The sequence below is a fragment of the Pan paniscus genome, chromosome 2, assembly GCF_029289425.2.
Source record: "Pan paniscus chromosome 2, NHGRI_mPanPan1-v2.0_pri, whole genome shotgun sequence".
In the NCBI taxonomy this organism is placed as follows: domain Eukaryota; kingdom Metazoa; phylum Chordata; class Mammalia; order Primates; family Hominidae; genus Pan; species Pan paniscus.
The window spans coordinates 48,639,069-48,660,981 of record NC_085926.1 but is presented as its reverse complement, the minus strand read 5'-3'; the positions used below and the strand labels follow the sequence as shown (position 1 = coordinate 48,660,981).

General features: G+C 52.9%; 1 protein-coding gene across 8 annotated transcripts; it reads left to right on the top strand.

Annotated features, from left to right (window-relative positions):
- Positions 1 to 286: 286 nt before the first annotated feature.
- NCKIPSD (NCK interacting protein with SH3 domain) lies at positions 287 to 21,840 on the top strand. 8 transcript variants are annotated; one of them, XM_034956385.2, is made up of 13 exons: positions 287 to 613; positions 3,237 to 3,346; positions 3,697 to 3,901; positions 4,114 to 4,204; positions 4,469 to 4,962; positions 6,020 to 6,190; positions 6,362 to 6,448; positions 6,536 to 6,674; positions 6,792 to 6,872; positions 7,066 to 7,194; positions 7,280 to 7,372; positions 7,513 to 7,685; positions 11,526 to 12,429. In XM_034956385.2, exons 1-13 carry the CDS (start codon positions 443 to 445, stop codon positions 11,727 to 11,729), a joined length of 2,148 nt encoding a protein of 715 aa, XP_034812276.1. In that variant the 5' UTR covers positions 287 to 442; the 3' UTR covers positions 11,730 to 12,429. The 8 variants fall into 8 exon arrangements, with proteins under 8 accessions (XP_034812276.1, XP_034812275.1, XP_034812272.1 ...); XM_034956384.2 differs by having other exon boundaries at positions 294 to 613; positions 4,093 to 4,204; XM_034956381.4 differs by lacking the exon at positions 11,526 to 12,429 and adding an exon at positions 21,301 to 21,840 and having other exon boundaries at positions 310 to 613; positions 4,093 to 4,204.
- The last annotated feature ends 73 nt before the right edge of the window (positions 21,841 to 21,913 follow it).

The following is a 21,913-nucleotide window of genomic DNA, read 5'->3' as shown; positions in this document are numbered from 1 at the left end:
TGGGACCCACTGCCCCAGGGCGGCAGGGGCGCACCCGCTACGAGCGGAGCGCGCTTTCACCGGGAGGTAGGACGGGACGCAGCGCTCGGACTTAAGCGGGGAAAAGGAGCAGAGGGCTGGACGGGTGAAACTGAGGCCGGGGTGAGGAGTGAGGGTGCGGTGTCCGGGGATGAGGGGCCTGGAGCCGGGAGGGACCAGAGGAGACAGCGAGCTGTCGACCCCAGCCCCGCCGCACCTCTTGGGGCCGCGCGGGGGCGCTGCTCTCCGATGCATGGAACGATACAGCCCAGGGCGGGGCTTCGGCGGGCGGGCGCGCGCGCGCGCGCGCGCCTGCGTAGTGTGTCACGGTGCGGGACGACCGCGGCGCGGCTCGGCGCTCCCGGCCTGGCGTTGTGGCTCCGCAGCCCTTGCCACCTTCCCTGCACCTGCCCTGCCCGGCCTCATGTACCGCGCGCTGTACGCGTTCCGCTCGGCGGAGCCCAACGCGCTGGCGTTCGCCGCGGGCGAGACCTTCCTGGTGCTAGAGCGAAGCAGCGCGCACTGGTGGCTGGCCGCGCGGGCGCGCAGTGGTGAGACGGGCTACGTGCCGCCAGCCTACCTGCGCCGCCTGCAGGTGAGTGCGCCCCTTCCTGCCCGGCCTCCGCGCCCCTGGGGCAGGACCCCTTCACAGCCCCGCGGAACCGACCCAGGGACCCCACCCTCTCCGGGACCCGAGGCCAGGACCTCTATCAGACAGGGAGTTTGAGAACCTGACCCTGAGACCCCCGGACCCACGGGGACTGAGACCCCAAGAGTCAGCATCACCCACAAAAGACCAGGCCCTTGACAGACCAACTCCCGATCGACCAAAAGCCTAACTCTGGGACTGAGACTTCTCAGGACCCCAGACCCTTCAGTATCGAGTCCGCCATCTGAAGGGCGACCCTGAGCCCCACCGAATCCTGGCCAATTATTCAAATCCCTGAGACCCCAGATCCTTAATATGCCCCTTCTCTGGATTCCTAGGACCCCACAACCAACCTCCCTCCCTCCCTCCCTCCCTCCCTCCCTTCCTTCCTTCCTTCCTTCCTTCTTCCCCCAACCCCGCGCCTTGCCCCCCGTTGGAGCCACCACTGAGACCTGGACCACCTTGGACACCACCTGTTTCCCCAGCCATCCTCCAGGTCCTCAACGCCCCAACTTGGACCCTAGAGCCATAGACACCTCCATCCCCTATGTGACACCTAAGCTTTGGTACTTCAGTGTCTTTCACTAGCCTGTGTTCAGCCACCCTCTAAGCTCTTCTTAAGTCTCTCCCAACCTTATTTGAACCAAGGACCCATGCCCCTGCTGACACTGTCTGCTCCACTCCCCAACCCTGACTTCTCAAACTTTCTTCCTTTGAAAATGGGCTCCATCCCTACTTGTTCCCAGCCTGGAGTGGGGACTGCTCACATTGTGACGAAGTGAGTTCTTATAGCTTCTCCTGGTCTGACCGTGGCCCCATTTCCTTCCAGTGGAAGCTGCAGTCCCAGTTCCTGTTTCCCTAAGAGTAGCCCTGCTGAGGGGGTTGGGTTGCGGTATCTCCAGCTGGTCTATTCTGACCACAGGGGGAAGAAGGGCCCAGAGCTGCCGGGCCTGTGCCAGACACCCCCGCCCCGTCCTAGTCCTTATCCTTTAGGAAACATCCTGTCCCAGCCCAGTTCAGGACAGAAATAACGGGATAAATTTGGAAGTGTCATCTGGTCTTACCAGGAAGGATGGGCCCTGGGGGCCTAGGGGCTTCCTCATAGACCCTTGGCGTGATCCCATCTAGGAGTGCCAGGGGTGGGAGTGGGGGCCGTGGACACCATGGCTGCTGTGTGTCAGACCCAACCTTTTTGGGAATGGGGTCTCATTGAAGGCCTCTGAGGAAAAGTCCTGTCTCTTCCCCTACTGGGCATAGGTCAAGGGCCTGTGAGTCCCCTGCCCCCAGCCAGGACCAGTGGGGCAAGGTGTTTGGGGAGGGCAGAGAGGCTACCATCTTCTCTGTCACTGTCTGTTTCTTTCTGCGTGTCTCTTTCTGTCTGGATTGCTGCGACTCTGTGCCTCTCTGCCTGTGTCGTTCCGACTCCACATGTGTGTGTTTTTGTTTCTTCCTCCGGCTCCCCCCACACTCTGGCTCTGGCTCTGTTTCTTTCTGCGTTGTTTCCCTCTGTCTGCCTCTCCGTTCCTCTCTGAGCTCCTCTCTTTCCCCATTCCTTTCTTTCTTTCTCTCTCTCTCTCTCTCTGTCTCTGTGTGTGTGTGTGTCTTCGTGTCTTTCTATCCCCCTGTCTCCTCTCCCTGCACTCTGGCACACCTCATACCACCTGGAGGGCTTTGCTGACCTCTGTGCCCACCTGTCTGTCCCCATCAGGGAAGCTTCTCAAACCCATGGTGGAATGAGTTCATCTCAGCTCCAGGACTCCTATGTAGCCTGATGGACTACGTGTGCCAGGGCCAGGGGAGGGCTGGGGGTAGCTGGTTTGATAGCTGCTACCCTACACTCCCCATGTCAGATAGGCAGAGTAGACTGGATCCCTGGAATGTTGGGGATGGCAGTACAGAGCCTGGAACAGGGGCTAGGCCCCTCTCTCATGTTTATCCTTTGCCACAAACACAGAACTGCTTCCCAGGGCGGGTCTGGAGGCTTACTGAGACACCTTGTGGGGATGAGGGCCAGCAGCAGGGTTGGGGAGGGCAAGTCCCTTTGACCCATTCTCAGCTCCCAGGGCTTACAGAGGGCCCTTACAAGGACAGGGCTGTTCTGGGGTATGACCTTGGTTTTGTGAAAGATCAGCAAGATGCAGAGTGATGTATTAAGGATTCCAGATACTGGAGACTTCCTGTTTGGCATCTCAACCTGGGCTCTGAGCCAAGACCAGGGATAGACGAGGTATGCGCTCCTGGCTGCAAGCTGGGAGCCCCTGGGCTATGTTTTTGCTTTAGACCTCTGATTTTCAGAAACATGTTAGCCAAGAGCCTTGCTGTGGGGTAAAATCCTGATCAGGACCTAATATGTAATGTGGCAGCATGGGGGTCACCCTGTGCCTCAGCTCCCTGAGTGATACAGTTTGAGAACCCCATTCCATATTCTGGTTCAACTTTCTGTGCTATGTCTAGCATTCCAGGCTTTAGCTATATTGGTTCTCTGCCCTGGGTTCTATCTCGGGCTGGGCCTGGGCTGAGCACCTCCGTTTGGCCTTCAGGTCTAACTGCTGTCCCCTGCCCCCCCCAGGGCCTGGAGCAGGATGTCCTCCAGGCCATTGACCGGGCCATCGAGGCTGTACACAACACAGCCATGCGGGATGGTGGCAAGTACAGCCTGGAACAGCGTGGAGTCCTCCAGTGAGTGTTGAGGGGAGTGAAGTGGGACCTCCCGGTGAGCATGGTGGGGTGGGGTTCTTCAATGAGTGTCATGGGGCAGGTGGGCCTGGGAAATGCGAGGGTTGGCAAGGGTGGTGGGGGAATGGCACCTCCCAGCGAGCAAGGTGGGGTCGGGTCCTTCAGTGAGCACCAGGGGTGTGCAGAGCGCAGGACTGAGGATAGTATGGGGTACTGTAGGCTGGGGTGGAGCATGGAGGAGATGGGGATGTCTGAGGGGCCTGGGCTATGGGGTCCCAGCATCCCACAGGGGCATATGAGGACTTTGAGCTGTGAGATGCAACCCCCCAATAGTCTTCCTGTCTTTCCATCAGGAAGCTGATCCACCACCGGAAAGAGACCCTGTCACGCAGAGGCCCTTCAGCCTCCAGTGTTGCAGTTATGACCTCATCAACCAGTGACCACCACTTGGATGCTGCTGCAGCCAGGCAGCCCAATGGGGTGTGTCAAGCTGGGTTCGAGCGGCAGCACAGCCTACCCAGTTCTGAGCATCTTGGGGCAGATGGAGGCCTCTACCAGGTGTGTGGTGAGGACATCGTGGAGAAAGGAGGTGGGTGGAACTTGAGGCTTCATCGAGAGGCTCAAGGGGTCCACTCAGGAGTGATGCGGCCCAGAGCCATAGTCCTGCCCACAGCCAGGGCTCAGGGCCCGAGCCTCGCTGACGCTCTAGATGTCAGTCTGTCCTCCAAGATCCTACTTCCATCTTCCAGATCCCACTTCCATCTTCCCAGATCCCACCACAGCCTCGCCGAGCAGCACCCACCACACCGCCCCCACCAGTGAAGCGCCGAGACCGCGAGGCCCTGATGGCCTCTGGGAGTGGTAAGAAGGCAGGGTTAGGGGAATTCAGGTGGAGGCACCCTATGCTTGGAATGGTTGTGCTGCCTGTGTTAGGGAAATGGAGGCTCTAAGCTGGGGAAGAGGACAGGACTCCCATTTTGGGGCAATTAGGGGCTCTGGGCTTTGTGAGGAGGCAGTGCCTAGCAGAGAAACTAGGCCCTGTGTTAGGGGACAGGGGATCTGGGCTGTGAAGGGTATGGTTTTCCAGGGGGCTGCCCTGGCCCAGCTTCTACTCACTGCTCGCAGGTGGCCACAACACCATGCCCTCCGGGGGTAACTCTGTGTCCAGCGGCTCCTCAGTCAGCAGCACCTCCCTGGACACGCTCTATACCGGCTCCAGCCCATCTGAACCAGGCTCCAGCTGCTCACCCACACCCCCACCTGTGCCCCGCCGAGGCACCCACACCACCGTGTCCCAAGTCCAGCCCCCTCCCTCCAAGGCATCAGCACCTGAACCCCCTGCAGAAGAAGAAGTGGCAACTGGTACAACCTCAGCCTCTGATGACCTGGAAGCCCTGGGTACACTGAGCCTGGGGACCACAGAGGAGAAGGCAGCAGCTGAGGCGGCTGTGCCCAGGACCATTGGGGCCGAGCTGATGGAGCTGGTGCGGAGAAACACTGGCCTGAGCCACGAATTATGCCGGGTGGCCATCGGCATCATAGTGGGTCACATCCAGGCCTCAGTGCCGGCCAGCTCACCAGTCATGGAGCAGGTCCTCCTCTCACTCGTAGAGGGCAAGGTGAGGGTGGGCGGCACAGCAGGGCCACCCTGCTACCCACCCTGTTCCCACCGTCACACACTTGTCCAGCCTGTACATTACAGGTATTTCTCAAGCTCTGGCTCTGAGCTCTTACTGTGCTGGGCACTGGGGACGTTGAGCTGATTTCTGAAGCAGAAAGGAAGGACAAGCATTCCAGGCAGATGCGCAGCCTGGACAAGGGCCACAAGGCAGGACTGAGCCTGGCTTGTGGGAGGAAGTGGAACAAGGCCTGCAGGACTGGAACACAGGGAGTGAGGGAGTGGGTGCTGTAGGAGGAGGTGAGACCTGGGGCAGGTGACAGATAAGACCAGATGCTGGTGGCCAAGAGTTCTGTCTGGCTGCAGGGAAGGAATGGACACGGCATGGGTGAGGGTAGTGCCTTGCTGAGCTTGGCAGTAAGAGACATGGGTGCTGGGAGAGCTGTGATGGAGTCCTAGGTGCTGACTTGGATGAGAGGGAGTGAGGTGTGTGGGCATCATGGGATGGGTGGGATCCTTGGCACTCATGAGCAGGATGGGGGCAGTGAGCCCAGCATACATGATGGGGGTCAGACAGACCAAAGGTCCCTCTTTAGTGCTCCATGGTTCCTCTTACACTTCTGGTTTGGGTGTTGGGGAGTGGGCCAATGGGCTTGGCTGTGCTGGGCACAACAGCTAGTGCCTGGTAAGCAGGGTTCAAGGAAAATGTGGCAAGTTGGTAGATGACAGGCCTGTGCCATTTTGTGTGGAATGGGAGAGTGAGGTCTCAGAGTCATATTCTGGCAGTGACAGAGTTCATGGCCCTCCTAGTTGGGGGTGTTTATCCAGGTCTGGGATGAGAGGCGAGCTGTTGAAAACCCCCTACAGATGAGTCTCCCATTGACTCCTGTCCTGGGAGGTCATCAAGACTGGAGTTGAGCCTCCTGTCCAGTGTGGGCCAGGAGGGACTTGAGTTCATGGAGTAAAAGTCCACAGATGGCCTCTCCAGGCCTTGGAGGCTCCCTGGAGATGGTGAGGGCAGGGAGTGTGCTGAGTCATACCTTGCCCTCTCCCTCTAGGACCTCAGCACGGCCCTGCCCTCAGGGCAGGTCTGCCACGACCAGCAGAGGCTGGAGGTGATCTTTGCAGACCTGGCTCGACGGAAGGACGACGCCCAGCAGCGCAGTTGGGCACTATATGAGGACGAGGGTGTCATCCGCTGCTACCTAGAGGAGCTGCTGCATATTCTGGTAAGGGTGGGGTCCCACACACATACCCCACATGGGGAACAGTGGCCCCCACCCTGTAGCATCCCTCACAGTGCTAGGAGTCTCCCCTACACATACGTGCTCAGCCCTCTCTTGTGCGGCTGCACAGCTCCGCTCATGGTGGCTGATGCTCTCACTTCCTCATTTCTGTAGACTGATGCAGACCCTGAAGTTTGCAAGAAAATGTGCAAGAGAAACGAGTTCGAGTCTGTCCTGGCCTTGGTGGCCTATTACCAAATGGTATGTGCAGGATGGAGGGGAGGGGTAATGGAGAGACCTAGATAGTGGGGGAGTTCCAGGTACTGAGCACGCAGGGTTCCCTGCCAGGAACACCGAGCATCACTGCGGCTGCTGCTCCTCAAGTGCTTTGGTGCCATGTGCAGCCTGGACGCAGCCATCATCTCCACGCTTGTGTCATCCGTGCTGCCTGTAGAGCTGGCGAGGGACATGCAGACAGACACGCAGGGTGAGGCTGGAGGGCGGGGTAGGAGGGAACTTCCTGCTATCTGGAGGGTGTTCCTGCCATCTACTGGGGTTTCCTGCCATCTTTGGGGACTCTGACTGCCTGCCTTGTCCCCCCCAGACCACCAGAAACTCTGTTACTCTGCCCTCATCCTGGCCATGGTCTTCTCCATGGGAGAGGCAGTGCCCTATGCACACTATGGTAAGAATGCAGTCACCGACCAGCTGATCACAGGTCCTAAGCCAGGGCCCATTGCCCGAGGGCCTGGGACCTGCTGACTACACAGTCTAGCAGGGAGAGGCTATCCCCAAGGCTCACAGAAAGCCAGGAAGGGTGGGTGGTGCGGGGGTCGGAGGGGAATGGGGCTGCAGACTTCTGTGCGCCCCTCTCCCAGAGCACCTGGGCACGCCTTTCGCCCAGTTCCTACTGAACATCGTCGAGGATGGGCTGCCCTTGGACACCACAGAGCAGCTGCCGGACCTCTGCGTGAACCTGCTTCTGGCTCTCAACCTGCACCTGCCAGGTGGGGTGGGGCCTGGCCGGGCGGTGGCTGAGCACATGGTGGCTCTCAGGCTCAGCACCCTGTCTATACCCATGTCCTTCCTTAGCTGCTGACCAGAATGTCATCATGGCTGCCCTGAGCAAACACGCCAATGTCAAGATCTTCTCCGAGAAGCTGTTGTTGCTCCTGAACAGAGGGGGTGAGGGCCCGGGAATCTGCGTGGGTACCACTTCCATGCCCTGTGACTCCATGACCCCTGCAATGACTCCCGTAACCCCCTGGGGTGACTCTGGGATCCCCACAAGGTCCACCCTGACCGCTGTGACCCCTGCCTCCTAGATGACCCTGTGCGCATCTTCAAACATGAGCCACAGCCACCACACTCTGTCCTCAAGTTCCTGCAGGACGTGTTTGGCAGCCCGGCCACAGCTGCCATCTTCTACCACACAGACATGATGGCTCTCATTGACATCACTGTGCGGCACATCGCAGACCTGTCACCAGGAGACAAGGTGCCTGGAGGTGGCTGCAGCAGCGGGGGTCACTGTGTGGAAACTGAAACAAAATGGTGGGGGGCATGACATTGAGTGGAGATGAGGGGGCAAGGCCACTGCTGGAGCCAGGTAAGTGTAGGAGGCCATGATAGGTGCACCAAGACCCAAAGGAGCCAGCCATGAGGTGATCTGGAGGTGGTGCGGCTGGAGGAGGCTGGAGAGGAGGGAGTGGAGGGAGATGAGGCATGGAGGATGGAGTTTACACAAAGCCTTGGAGGCTGCTGCAAGAGGTTGTGATCTCAGGACCGGGGAATGTGATGTGATTAACATCCCACATGGAATCAACTGCATGCCAGCAGAGTAGAAGCCAGCCAGGGAGGAAGCAGCCTCAGTGGTCCAGGTGGCATGGATGGGGTGGGGATGGGATAGGTCGTGGCAGTGGCAATGGCGAGAAGAGGCCAGCTGTGGAGTGTTTAGTAAGTGGATCTGGCAGGGCTTGCCACTTGATTTATCTTGAGCAGCTAGATGGATGAAGTGCTGATTTTTGAAGTTGGGGAGGCTGGGAGAACTTCTTGGGGGAAAATAGAGAGTCGTGTTTTGAATGTGTCAAGAATGAGGAGATATCTGCTAGACACCCAGGTACCGAGGGCATCAGGGAGGCAGTAGGGAATGAGTTGAGACTAGAGAGACATTTCGGAGTGGCCTATACAGAGATACGATGGGAAGCCTGTGACAATGTGATTGCCTCAGAAATGAGATAGATAGGCAGGTCAGCGGGAATTTCGGGCTGCAGCCCTGGGCACAGCTGAAACAACTAGGGAGAAACCCAGGAAGAGAACCAAGAAAGCAGGAGCCCAAAGTCACATGTTTAGAGGAAGACGATCAGCCATCTCTATACCGTTAGGAGCCTGAGCGAGACTGGGGTTGGCCATTGGATTCACCACACAGAGGTCAGTGGTGCCTGACAAGCAGTGTCAGTGGGGTGCAAGGAGGAGAGTCTGAATGAAAGTTTGAGAGCTTGAAGTTATTGGGGAGTAGAAATGAGGGGAGGGTTGGAAGCAGTAAATGGAGACAACTCTTGTGAATTTTCTATTAAGGGGAAGAGAAAAATGGGAGGGAGGTTGCTGGAGAGAGATGACATGGGGATAGGGAGAGTGTTTTTTTGGTGTTTTTTTGTTGTTGTTGTTTGTTTGTTTGTTTGTCTCCCACTGTTGCCAAGGCTGGAGTGTAGTGGCACGATCGTGGCTCACTGTAACCTCCGCCTCCTGGTTTCAAGTGATTCTCCTGCCTCAGCCTCCCAAGTTGCTGGGATTACAGTCACCCACTACCACACCCAGCTAATTTTTATATTTTAGCAGAGACAGGGTTTTGCCATGTTGGCCAGGCTGGTCTTGAACTCCTGACCTCATGCAATCCACCTGCCTCAGCCTCCCAAAGTGTTGGGATTACAGGTGTGAGCCACCGTGCCTGGCCAGGGAGAGTGTTTTGAAGATGGGGGATGTTGGCCAGGCGCGGTGGCTCATGCTTGTAATCCCAGCACTTTGGGAGGCTGAGGTGGGTGGATCACTTGAGGTCAGGAATTCGAGACCAGCCTGGTCAAAATGGTCTCTACTAAAAATACAAAATACGAAAAATACAAAAATTAGCTGGGCATGGTGGTGGGAGCCTGTAATCCCAGCTACTTGGGAGGCTGAGGCAGGAGAATTGCTTGAACCCGGGAGGTGGAGGTTGCTGTGAGCCAAGATCACACCACTGCACTCCAGCTTGGGCGACAGATGGGGGATGTTGGCCAGGTGCAGTGGCTCACGCCTATAATCCCAGCACTTTGGGAGGCCGAAGTGGGAGGACCACTTGAGTCCATGAGTTCAAGATCAGCCTGGGCAACATAGTGAGACCTCTGTATAGCCTGATGGACCACAGTAGAAAATAAAATTAGCTGGGCATGGTGGTATGCACCTGTAATTCCGACTACTTTGGAGGCTGAAGTGGGAAGATTACTTGAGCCCAGGAGGTCAAGGCTGCATTGAGCCACGATTGTGTCATTGCACTCCAGCCTGGGCAACAAAGCCAGACCTTGTCTCTTTAAAAAACAAAAACAAAAATGGTACGGATGATGGTGCATGTTCTGAGCCGGAGGGAATGATCCAGCAAGCACAGAGAGATGGATGATGTGTTGGAGATGGTGAGCCACCACAGGAGTCAAGTGGATGGGGCAGGAGGGGAGAGTCCAGGTCCAGGCCCACATGGACAGGAGCTAGGGCTGCTCATTCTGGTAGGGACAGGTGAGATGTGGGTACTGAGGGGAAAGATGGGTTTCTGCAAGATTACTTCTGTATTCTCTATGAAGCACAAGGCCAGCTGACAAGGTAGGTAGGTTTCAAAGACAGAGAAGGTGGACATTATTACTACTCTAAGGGAGAGTGACACAGCAGAGAAAAGCAGCGGGAGGCTCAGGCAGTGCTGCGTGTCCGTTTGAGGTTTGTGGTGGTGAATGACATTCAGGCCTGCACATGGCTCTGCATTTGTCTATAGCTTAGACACTGGCGTTTGATGTGCAGGCACCTCAGTATGACTCCCAGGGCTGGGACTTAGCAGAATGTGCTGCCTAAAGGAGGTTTTGGTATTATTTCTCTAATTAAAGGTAAAAAGAGAAATGAAGGATGTTGAGGGAAGCAGACATCAGGTCAGTGGACTGGGGGTCTCTGTGAGAACAAGCTGTCAAGTCATAAGGGCTGGCCGGGCGCGGTGGTTCACGCCTGTAATCCCAGCACTTTGGGAGGCCGAGGTGGGTGGATCACTTGAAGTCTGGAGTTTGAAACCAGCCTGGCCAACATGGCGAAACCCCGTCTCTTCTAAAAAAAAAAATACAAAAATTAGCCAGACATTTTGGCACATGCCTGTAATCCCAGCTATTTGGGAGGCTGAGGCAGGAGAATCACTTGAACCCAGGAGTCAGAGGTTGCAGTGAGCCGAGATCATGCCACTGCACTCCAGCCTGGGTGACAGCACGAGACCCTGTCTCAAAAAAAAAAAAATGATATATATATATATCTCATATATATATATGATATATGAGAGAGAGATATATATATATATCAGATATATATATAGATCATAAGGGCTGTTGGAACTGGTTCATCCAGAGGTGTTGGGAGTATAGGTTGGAGGAGAGGCTGTTGGAGATGAATTTGGGGCATATGTAGGAGGTAGGATGGCCAGGTCTTAGACATGGCTTGGATATGAGGTACGTGGGAGACAAGAAGCAAAGAGGACACCATATTTCAGGCCTGTGCTTTTGAATCGGCAACAGTGCTCTTTCTAAAGGTAAGAACATGAGAAAACCTTCAACTCTGGGAGGATGGGAAAGATCATGAGTTTGATGGTAGATATGTGGATTTGAGGTCTGTCACATGTGCAGGAGATGTCAAGTGGGCAGTTGAATATTCTTGTCTGGAGCTCACAGGGGAGTTCTAGGTAAGAGGTATGAGAGTGGTTCACTATTTGAAGCTGTGAATGTGCACGAGATCTTCCAGGGTAAGAGAGGATAGGGTGAGAAGCAGAGGGCCTCTGACTGATAGACAGAGGCACCTTGAGAGACCCAGCTTCAAAGGATGGGCAGGACTTCCCTGGGCAGGCCACATACTTGGGGCTGTCTGTGGCTGGGATGATTCATTTATTCGCTTACTCAAAAACTATTGAAGACCAATTCTGTGCCAGGTATATTGTGGGTGCTGGGGATGCAGCCCTGATGTTCAGGTCCACAGCCCTGGGGTCTGTGGGACAGTGGGGTCCTGTCCCTGTCCAGTGGTGGTTGCAGTACCTCCCTGGGGTCCCTGAGCTGGCCTGCTCTTCCCACAGCTGCGCATGGAGTACCTCTCCCTGATGCATGCTATAGTCCGCACCACACCCTACCTGCAGCACCGCCACCGGCTACCTGACCTGCAGGCCATACTGCGACGCATCCTGAATGAGGAGGAGACCTCACCCCAGTGCCAGATGGACCGCATGATTGTCCGAGAGATGTGCAAGGAATTCCCGGTGCTGGGGGAGGCTCCCAGCTAGCACCTTGCTGTCCTCCCTTCCCTGCAGCTCCAGTCAGTGTGCAGGGGACTCAGGGGCTTGGCCCTAAGAATGTTTTGCACTGACAGTGGGAGGGGATAAGGTGGCAGAAGGAACCTGAGCAGGACCCCCACCTGAAGTAGAACTTAAGAGAGGGGCCAAGTGTAGGATTGGGGACCATGGTCTGGGAGCTGTTCTGGGGCAGGGGGAATATGCAAGCTAAAGCCCCTCTATACCCTGGTAGGCTTCCTCTTCAGCATGCCCCCCTCTTCACCCCACACCCATGTGTACACTCAGAGTCCTGCTGCTGCTCCAGGCTGGACCAGACCCCCATCCCCACCCCTCCTGGTCTGTATCCTGGGCCTCAGCAAGCCATGCCCCTGGGGTGAGGGGAGGCATCTCCCACCAGCTCTATTCTTTGCCTTAGCTTTGCAGTGAGTGCTGCTCATGTCCTCCCCTCTACCCGCACATGGGGGTCGCTGCCCTTCACTCCTACCCCCAGAGGCCTTGGCCAAGCTGCTGCTTTGAAAGCGGGATCTTGGAGACAGGCCATCCATCCTGGAGCCTCATGGAACAGGATGATGGCACTGAGAAAGCCAATGACCGAATCTCTTTTCTCTGTAAAAATGTAGACCGAAAAGCCATGTGTATTTTCCTATGTGCTGTAGCTCTCCTTTGGAAATAAATCACAGGCATCTGGAAACAGGCTTCCCTGTATGATCTTGGGAGACAGTGGGAGAGGATGGGCAGAAGTACTGGGGCCTCAGGACCCCATCACTGCAGCTTGCACTGACTTCTCCAGCCTGAGGAGGTGATGGATCCTGACAGGCCTGGCCTTCAAGGCCCTTTGAGCCGTGTTCTAGCCTCTCTTCCCTGAGCTCCACTTTTCCTGAGCCCCAGCCATAGCCAAGTGCCCCCCAGCAGCCCATTCGCAGGTGTCTGCATCTCCAGGCTTCACTTACACACTTACATCTTTCTTTTTCTCTTTTTTTTTTTTGAGACAGTCTCACTCTGTTACCCAGGCTCACTGTAGCCTTGACCTCCCAGGTTCAAGTGATCCTCCTGCCTCAGCCTCCTGAGTAGCTGAAACTACAGTAGCCACCATGCCCAGCTAATTTAATTTTTTTTTTTTTTTTTTTGGTAGAGACAGTGTCCTACTATGTTGCTTAAGCAGGTCTCAAACACCTCAGTTCCGGTGATCCTCCTGCCTTGGCCTCCCAAAGTACGGGGATTATAGGCGTGACCCATCGCACCGGCCCGCTTACATCTTTCACTTACATCTTTTGCTTTGCTTTGAATACCGCTACTCTCTCCCCTGTTGAAACCCTATTGTCCTTCATAGTTGTTCTCAAATGACGCAGGCCCCTACCTACCCCCAGCCCTGGCCTCTGTGAATGCTTGGGCCTGTCCAGCCCTATTTTCTTCCCCCATTTGTCCTTGTGTCCAGCAAGATCACCTCATCTTGCAATCTCAGCAGAGATCTGGTAATCATGGTAGGGCAGAAGGAGGGTCTTAACAAGCATGGGGTTACGTTTCCATTAGTGTTTTAGAGGAACTAAGGGCCAAAATTTGGCAAAAACTTCACTCTTGCAGACTCTCAAGTTAGCAAAGAAGTTCTCACCATAAGTTTGGGAGCAGAGTCAGAAACCCACAGGCAGACACCAGTCAGAAGTGTTGTTTCTGTTTTCTAGATTGAGTCTCACTATCTTTTCAAGGCTGATGTCCAACTCCTGTGCTCAAGCAGTCCTCCCACTTCAGCTTCCCGAGTAGCTGGGACTACAGGCACACACCACTATATAGGCTTCACACACAAGTGGTTTTCATCAGTTCCCTTTATTTTTTACCCAAACTCTTCATTCATCAGATGGTTCCACACATCAGCAATCACTGACACTGACTTCTGGTCATGACTTTTTCTTTCTCATTGGGGTGCTGAAAACAGAGGGCAGTTATCCTCCCAAAAAGAAGGTAAAGCAGCACAGGGAGGCGAGGGCTAGGGATGGGGCCCCCCAGCAAGAGGCTCTCAGAAGTCGAAGCAGCAACATTCCATAGGAAACCCACGCGAGGAAAGTATGGGGTCCTGGTGGGGGATGCCCTGCTCACCGCTTACTGTCAGAAGGCCAGGTGCACAAACTCACTCGGACCTGAGGAGGGGTTGACAGTGTTTGGCCCCCAGTAAAGCTCTGTGGGACACAACCTGGTTATTAACTTTTTTTTTTTTCTTTTTGAGACGGAGTTTTGCTCTTGTCACCCAGGCTGGAATGCAATGGTGTGATCTCGGCTCACTGCAACCTCTACCTCCCAGGTTCAAGCGATGATTCCTCTGCCTCAGCTTCCCGAATAGCTGGGATTACAGGTGCCCACCACCACATCCAGCTAATTTTTGTATTTTTAGTAGAGACGGGGTTTCACCATGTTGGTCAGGCTGGTTTCGAACTCCTGATCTCAGACGATCCACCTGTCTCAGGCTCCCAAAGTGCTAGGATTACAGGTGTGAGCCACCGCGCCCAGCCCCCCCCCCTTTTTTTTTTTTTAAGATGGAATCGTGCTCTGTCACCCAGGCTGGAGTGCAGTGGTGTGATCTTGGCTCACTGCAACCCTTAACCTCCTGGGTTCAAGCAATTCTTCCTGCCTCAGCCTCCCCAGTAGCTGGGATTACAGGCGCCTGCCACCACACCCGGCTAATTCCTGTATTTTCAGTACAGATGGGATTTCGCCATGTTGGCCAGGCTGGTCTTGAACTCCTGACCTCAGGTGACCCACTCACCTCCGCCTCCCAAAATGCTGGGATTACAGGCATAAGCCACCACGCCTGGCCTGGTTACTACTTTTAACCCTGGAGACATTCTGCCTCCTTTTCATATCCAAAGTCAATGACACTGACTTCCAGTCACAACTCCTTTCTCACTGGGGTGCGGAAGGCAGGGAAGTATTCTTATGAGATAGTGTATTTCAGTAAAAAGCACAGGTCCTCAGGAAGCGGAGGCAGGGACATCGGACAGCCTTTGTGACTTGCTGTGTTTCCTGTCATGATGCACACACAAACCCTGTGGGAACGGCAGGACTGTGCTGTGCCATCTGTCCCAGTGCTGGCACCTAGGTCAAACAAGGTATGGCCCCATGGCAGAAGCCTCTGCTCACTTCTGCAGGAGTGCCCAAGGTGGGCCCTGGCACCTGTTTGTAAGAGAAGCAGAAGCCCCAGCTGATGAAGTTACATACCTTCTGACTCCTGGTAGCAAGCGTGCTCTGAGGGGACTCCAGGACCTCTTCAGCAAACACCCTTGTGGTGGCCTCACAACACAAAATTACAACCAAAGGCAGATTATGATTAGTCAGAGAAGTCCTCTTGGGGAGGGAACTGTCTTTGATAGAACACATCTATGGCTGCGTGGAAGGTTGGTAGATGTGATATGTGGGTAGGCAGTAGGAAGGGCAATGAGACAGAGCATTAAGCCACCCCAAGAAAGGGGAGTGTTTGGGTAGAGTTGAGAAGAACTCAAATTTTGGGGGACAGTGAGGGGGTTTGGGCTGACTTCCTGGGTCAGAAGTTTCTGAAGCTGCAGCTAGGAATGGGTGTGTAAGTGTGCAGGTGGCTCACGCCTGTAATCCCAGCACTTTGGGAGGCCGCAGAGGGAAAATCGCTTGAGCCCAGGAGTTTGAGACCAACCTGGACAGCATAGGAAGACCCCATCCCTACAAAAAATACAAAAATTAGCTGGGCGTGGTGGCCCGCACCTGTAGTCCTAGCTACTCGGGAGGCTGAGGTGGAAGAATCACTTATGCTCAGGAGCAGTTGCACCACTGCACTCCAGCCTGGGTGAGAGTGAGACCCCAACTCAAAAAAAAAAAAGTGCGAGTGCTGGCACCGTGTCTTTGGCATATGTGCTGAGCCATAAGCTGCACATGCATAAGGCCAACCCCAGGATGAGGGGTCAAGTAATTCTGCCTCAGCCTCCCGAGTAGCTGGGATTACAGGCGTGCGCCACCACACCCAGCTAATTTTTGTATTTTTAGTAGAGACAAGGTTTCTCCTTGTTGGCCAGGCTGGTCTCAAACTCCTGACTTCGGGTGATCCACCCTCCTTGGCCTCCCAAAGTGCTGGGATTACAGGCATGAGCCACCACACCCAGCGTATCCATCCACTGTTGATGACCTTTCAGTTGTTTCCAATTTTTGTCTGTTGCAAATACTGCTGCCAGGAGCACTGTTGTACATGTCTTCATGTTGCTCATACGCATTATTTTAGGAGGGTATATTCCCAAATAAAGAGTGGAATTTCACGGTCACAGGCAGATACTGCCAAATAGGTTTCCAAAGTAGTTGTACCAATGTATGCTCCTTCAGTAGTGTCAGACAGTTCAAGCTTCTCCTATCTTTCCCAAAACTTGGTATTGTCAAGTCATTTTTATTTTCGCTATCCTGGTAGAGTGCAGTAGTCCTCCCCTCCCCACCTTTTTTTTTGGGAGGTAAAGTCTTGTTCTGTTGCCCAGGATGGAGTCCAGTGGTGCATTCTCAGCTCACTGCATCCTCCTCCTCCTGGGTTCAAGCGATTCTCATGCCTCAGCCTCCCAAGTAGCTGGGACCACAGGCGTGGGCCAACATGCCCGGCTAACTTTTGTGCTTTGAGTAAAGACAGGGTTTTGCCATGCTGGCCAGGCTGGTCTCAAACTCCTGGCCTCAAGTGATCTGTCCATCTCAGCCTCCCAAGGTGCTGGGATTACAGATGTGAGTCGCCTCACCTAGCCAGTATTTATTTTTTTCAATTTGCATTTCCCTCATGACTAAAGAGGTTGAGCACCTTTTCAATATTATTTGAATGTTCTCTTTTGTGAAGTAACTATTCAAATCTCTTGCCCCATTTATCTGTTTGTGTATATTTTATTGATTTGTAGTATGCAGGATATGAGTCCATGGATGTTCTATCTTAGAGTATCTTCTCCCACTTTTAATGTCTTTTGATAAAAGAAGGTTCTCAATCATTATGTAATCCAATTTATCAATACTTTCCTTTATAGTTAGTGTATTTTATGTCCTATTAGACAATCCTGTTAGACAGTCCTGTCCTGTTAAAAAATCTTGACTGGCTGTGGTGGCTCATGCCTGTAATCCCAGCACTTTGGGAGGCCAAGGCAGGAGGATCACTTGAGCTCAAGAGTTCCAGACCAGCCTGGGCAAAATGATGAGACCCTGTCCCTACAAAAAAGTAAAGAAATTAGCTGGGTGTGGTGGAGCATACCTGTAGTCTCAGCTACTCAGAGGCCAAGACAGGAGGGTCCCTTGAGCCTAGGAAGTCGAGGCAGCAGGGAGCTATGATCGCGCCACTGCACTCCAGGCTGGGCCACAAAGTGAGACCCCTATCTCTAAAAACTTTTTAAATATAAAAACAAATTTTTTAATCTTTGCTTTCACGCTTGTGAACAGCCACTGCACTCCAGCTCCCGTCTCTGTAAAAAAAAATAAAATAAAAAGTTTGCTTAAAGTCACCTTTAAGATCTTCTCTTGGCCAGGTGCAGTGGCTCACGCCTGTAATCCCAGCACTTTGGGAGGCCGAGGTGGGCGGATTACAGGGTCAGGAGATCGAGACCATCCTGGCCAACATGGTGAAACCCCCATCTCTACTAAAAATACAAAAATTAGCTGGGCGTGGTGGCATGTGCCTGTAATCGCAGCTACTCGGGAGGCTGAGGCAGGAGAATTGCTTGAACTAGGGAGTCAGGTTGCAGTGAGCCAAGGTTGCACCACTGTATTCCAGTCTGGCGACAGAGCGAGACTCTGTCTCAAAAAACAAAAAACAAAACAAAAAACAACAACAACAACAAAAAAAACAAGGTCAATACTGTTTTCTAGAAACTGTATATTTTCAGATGTCAAATTTATATGGAATTGATTATGCAAGCAGTGTGAAATAGAGATCTCATTTAATTTTTTCTATATGGATATCCAACTGACCCAGCATCATTTATTGAAAAGCCCATTCTTTCAGTTAATAGAGTTGCTCCTGGGGAAACAAAAAAAAGAAAACAACCCTTTCTTCATGTTGGCTCTGAAGAACCACCCTTGTCAAAATTCAAGTTTCCACACATCTTCAGGCCTGTCTCTGGATTTCGTTCCTTTAGTCTTCCTATCCTCGTACCAGTACCACACAATCTTGGTTTCTTTTTATTTTTTAATTTTCATTCTTTTTTTAGATACAGGGTCTCTTGCTCTGTTGCCCAGGCTAGAGTGCAGCATGTGATCATAGCTCACTACAGCCTCGACCTCCCCAGAGCTCACATGATCCTCCCACTTCAGCCTCCCAAGTAGCTGGGACTACAGGCATGTGCAAAATTTTTGTATTTTTTGTAGAGATGGGGTTTTGCTATGTTGCTCAGCCTGCTGAATCTAGTTTGTCAGTTTACACACACACAAAATCTAGTGGGATTTTTTTTTTTTTTTGAGACGGAGTCTTGCTCTGTCGCCCAGGCTGGAGTGCAGTGGCGTCAACTCGGCTCACTGCAAGCTCCGCCTCCCCAGGTTCACACCATTCTCCTGTCTCAGCCTCCCAAGTAGCTGGGACTACAGGTGCCCGCTACCACACCCGGCTAACTTTTGTATTTTTAGTAGAGACGGTTTCACCATGTTAGCCAAGATGGTCTCGATCTCCTGACTTTGTGATCCGCCCGCCTCAGCCTCCCAAAGTGCTGGGATTACAGGTGTGAGCCACCACACCCAGCCAAAATTTAGTGGGATTTTTAACTGAAGTTGCATCGAATCCATATATCAATTTGGGAAAATTGGCACCTTTATAATATTGACTTTTCCAATATTGGAACAGTTTTTCACTTTACTTATGTCTTTATTTCTCATTTTTTTTACTTTTTTTTTTTTTTTTTTTTTCAGATAGCATCTGGCTGTGTTGTCCAGGCTGGAGTGCAATGGCATGATCTTGGCTCACTGCAACCTCTGTGTCCCAGGTTCAGGCACTTCTGCCTCATCCTCCAGAGTAGCTGGGATTGCAGGTGCACAACAGCATGCCCAGCTAATTTTTTTTTTTTTTTTTTTTTTTTTTTTTTTGAGACGGAGTCTTGCTCTGTTACCCAGGCTGGAGTGCAGTGGCGCAATTTAGGCTCACTGCAAGCTCCGCCTCCCAGGTTCACGCCATTCTGCTGCCTCAGCCTCCCGAGTAGCTGGGACTACGGGCGCCCGCCATCAGGCCCGGCTAATTTTTTTTTGTATTTTTAGTAGAGACAGGGTTTCACCGTGTTAGCCAGGATGGTCTCGATCTCCTGACCTCATGATCCGCCCGCCTCAGCCTCCCAAAGTGCTGGGATTACAGGTGTGAGCCACTGTGCCTGGCCAAGCTAATTTTTTTGTATTTTTAGTAGAGATGAGGTTTCACCATGTTGGCCGGACTGATCTCTAACTCCTGACCTCAAATGATCCACCCACCTTGGCCCTCCAAAGTGCTGAGATTTCAGGCATGAGCCACCATGCCAGGCCTATGTCTTTATTTCCCTCAATAATGTTTTATAGTTTTTTTGTATGTATGTATGTAGTCTTTGCACATCTTTCATTAGGTTTATTCCTCAGCATTTGATATTACTTGATGCTATTGTAAACATCATTGTTTTTAAGAAAAAAAAATTTTTTTTTTCTCGTTCACTGCAACCTCTGCCTCCCAGGTTCAAGTGATTCTCCTGCCTCAGCCTCCTCAGTAGCTGGGACTACAGGTGCCCACCACCACGCCCGGCTAATTTCTGTATTTTTAGTAGAGACGGGATTTCACCATGTTGGCCAAGCTCGTCTCAAACTCCTGACCTCAGGTGATCTGCCCGCCTTGGCCACCCAAAGTGCTGGGATTACAGGCTTGAGCCAACATGCCCAGGCAAGAAATTTATTTTCTAACTGTTGGTGACATATAGAAATTGCAACTGATTTTTATATATTGATCTTGTGTCCAACAACTTTGCTGAACTCATTCTAACAACTTACCTATAGGTTCCTTTGAAATTTTTACATATACAATCCTACTGCTTGTGAATGAGTTTTTTTTCCCTTCCAATCTTCATAACTTATTATTTTTCTTGCCCTACTGCACTGGATAGGCCCTCCGATATAATACTGAGGCTTATGGTCATGAATATAAAATGAGACCAATTAGCACGGTTGTTTGTTTTTCTCCAGCAATGTTCTGCTGCGCTAGAGGCAAACAATACATAAATAGTCTATTTTAACGGGGTTAGATTTTAGCCCAGCAAGTTTGTCTAAGAAGAACAGGGCGGGCCGGGCACAGTGGCTCACGCCTGTAATCCCAGCACTTTGGGAGGCCGAGGCGGGAGCATCACAAGGTCAGGAGATCGAGACCAGCCTGGCTAACACGGTGAAACTCCGTCTCTACTAAAAATACAAAAAAAAAAAATTAGCTGGGCATGGTGGTGGACGCCTGTAGTCCCAGCTACTCGGGAGGCTGAGTCAGGAGAATGGCGTGAACCCGGGAGGCAGAGCTTGCAGTGAGCCGAGATCGCGCCACTGCACTCCAGCCTGGGCGACAGAGCAAGGCTCTGTCTCAAAAAAAAAGAAAAAAAAAAGAAAAAGAACAGGGCAGGTAGTTTCCGTGGCACTGAACTCTATAAGGCTAATGACACAGGTCAATAGCTGAGGTGATGAACAATGGACTCGAGATCTCAGTGAGGTCAAAGAACTGCTGGATAATTGAGCTGGAGAGGTTGGCCAGGTCTTCCCCTGGAAAGGTACACCTGGCTGGGAGTAGACAAACACAGGGTGGGGTGGAAAAGGCAGGAGAAGGAAAGGCTGAGAAGTGTTAGCGGCAGTATCTGCCACACCCTTACCCTCTGGTTTTCTGATCGCTCCATCTGCCGCCCAGCAGCCTCAAATCCAGGTCTCTGGGTCCTGGGTGGACCTCTAGTTGGGAGCTGATAAGAGAAGGAGGATAGGCTGGGCACGGTGCCTCATGCCGGTAATCCCAGCACTTTGGGAGGCTGAGGCGGGCAGATCACTAGAGGTCAGGAGTTTGATACCAGCCTGGCCAACATGGTGAAGCCCCATCACATGGTGAAGCCCCATCACACCACTTCACTCCAGCCTGGGTGACAGAGTGAAACTCCATCTCAAAAAAAAATGAGGTTAAACCACATAGGGGTCTTATTAGGAGGCAAGGGCAAGATTTGGAGGTGGAGAGAAGAACAACCACCACTATCACTAACATCTGGTTTTTGTTTTTTTTTTACCGGGAGTGCATTAGGAACTGCCACTGGGGCTGGGGCATAGAGGTGAGTGCAGATTGAGGGAGAGGGGCTCCACAGAACAGCCACAAAGGGAGGATGACAGTGGGATGACACACAGCAGGGAGCAACATGGAGAGCGATCCGCAATCAATCTCACTACTCAGAAGTGAGGAGCTTTGCTCTCCAAAAGGAATGTTAGCTGGGACCAGCGCCAGCCCTATTGGTGAGAGGGCAGGGCTTGATTTCCCTCAGCCATAGTCCCTTTATGTCTCTGCACATTTGCCCACACAGTCTCCAAGACCTAGGATGCCCACCCCCAATCCCTATCCCTCCCTGCCCTTCCTTTGCAGATGCGGATCTCCCCTTGGTCATTCAAGGCACTGGTCAGGCATCTTACGCAAGAAGGCTTCCCAGGTTGCGAAGGTGACTCAGACGCCTCCTTTGGGACTCCAACACCCTTCCCCGGCAGAGCCCCTGCCTGTCTGCCTCCGTGGTGTCAGGTTTTGTGTCCTCTACTCACTAGATTGTGGACACAGAAAGCGCTGGTGCTGTCAAAACCACTTCTGGGTTGCCGGGCGCGGTGGCTCACACCTATAATCCCAGCACTTTGGGAGGCCAAGATGGGCGGATTGCTTGAGCCCAGGAGTTCAAGACTAATCTGGCCTACATGGTGAGACCCTGTCTCTATAAAAAATGCAAAAATTAGCCAAGTGTGATGACATGTACCCGTAGTCCCAGCTACTCGGGAGGCTGAGGTGAGAGAATCGCCTGGGGAGTTCGAGGCTACGGTGAGCTGTGATCACCACTGCACTCCGAAAAAGTGAGACCTTGTCTCTAAATAGATAAATAAATAAAACTACTTTGGGGGACTCGCTCCTCCAGCCCCTGCACCGATTGGCTCCCATTCAAAGGAGTTCAGCCCTAAGTGCCTCTGCAGATCTTCCACCCCCACCCACAAACCCG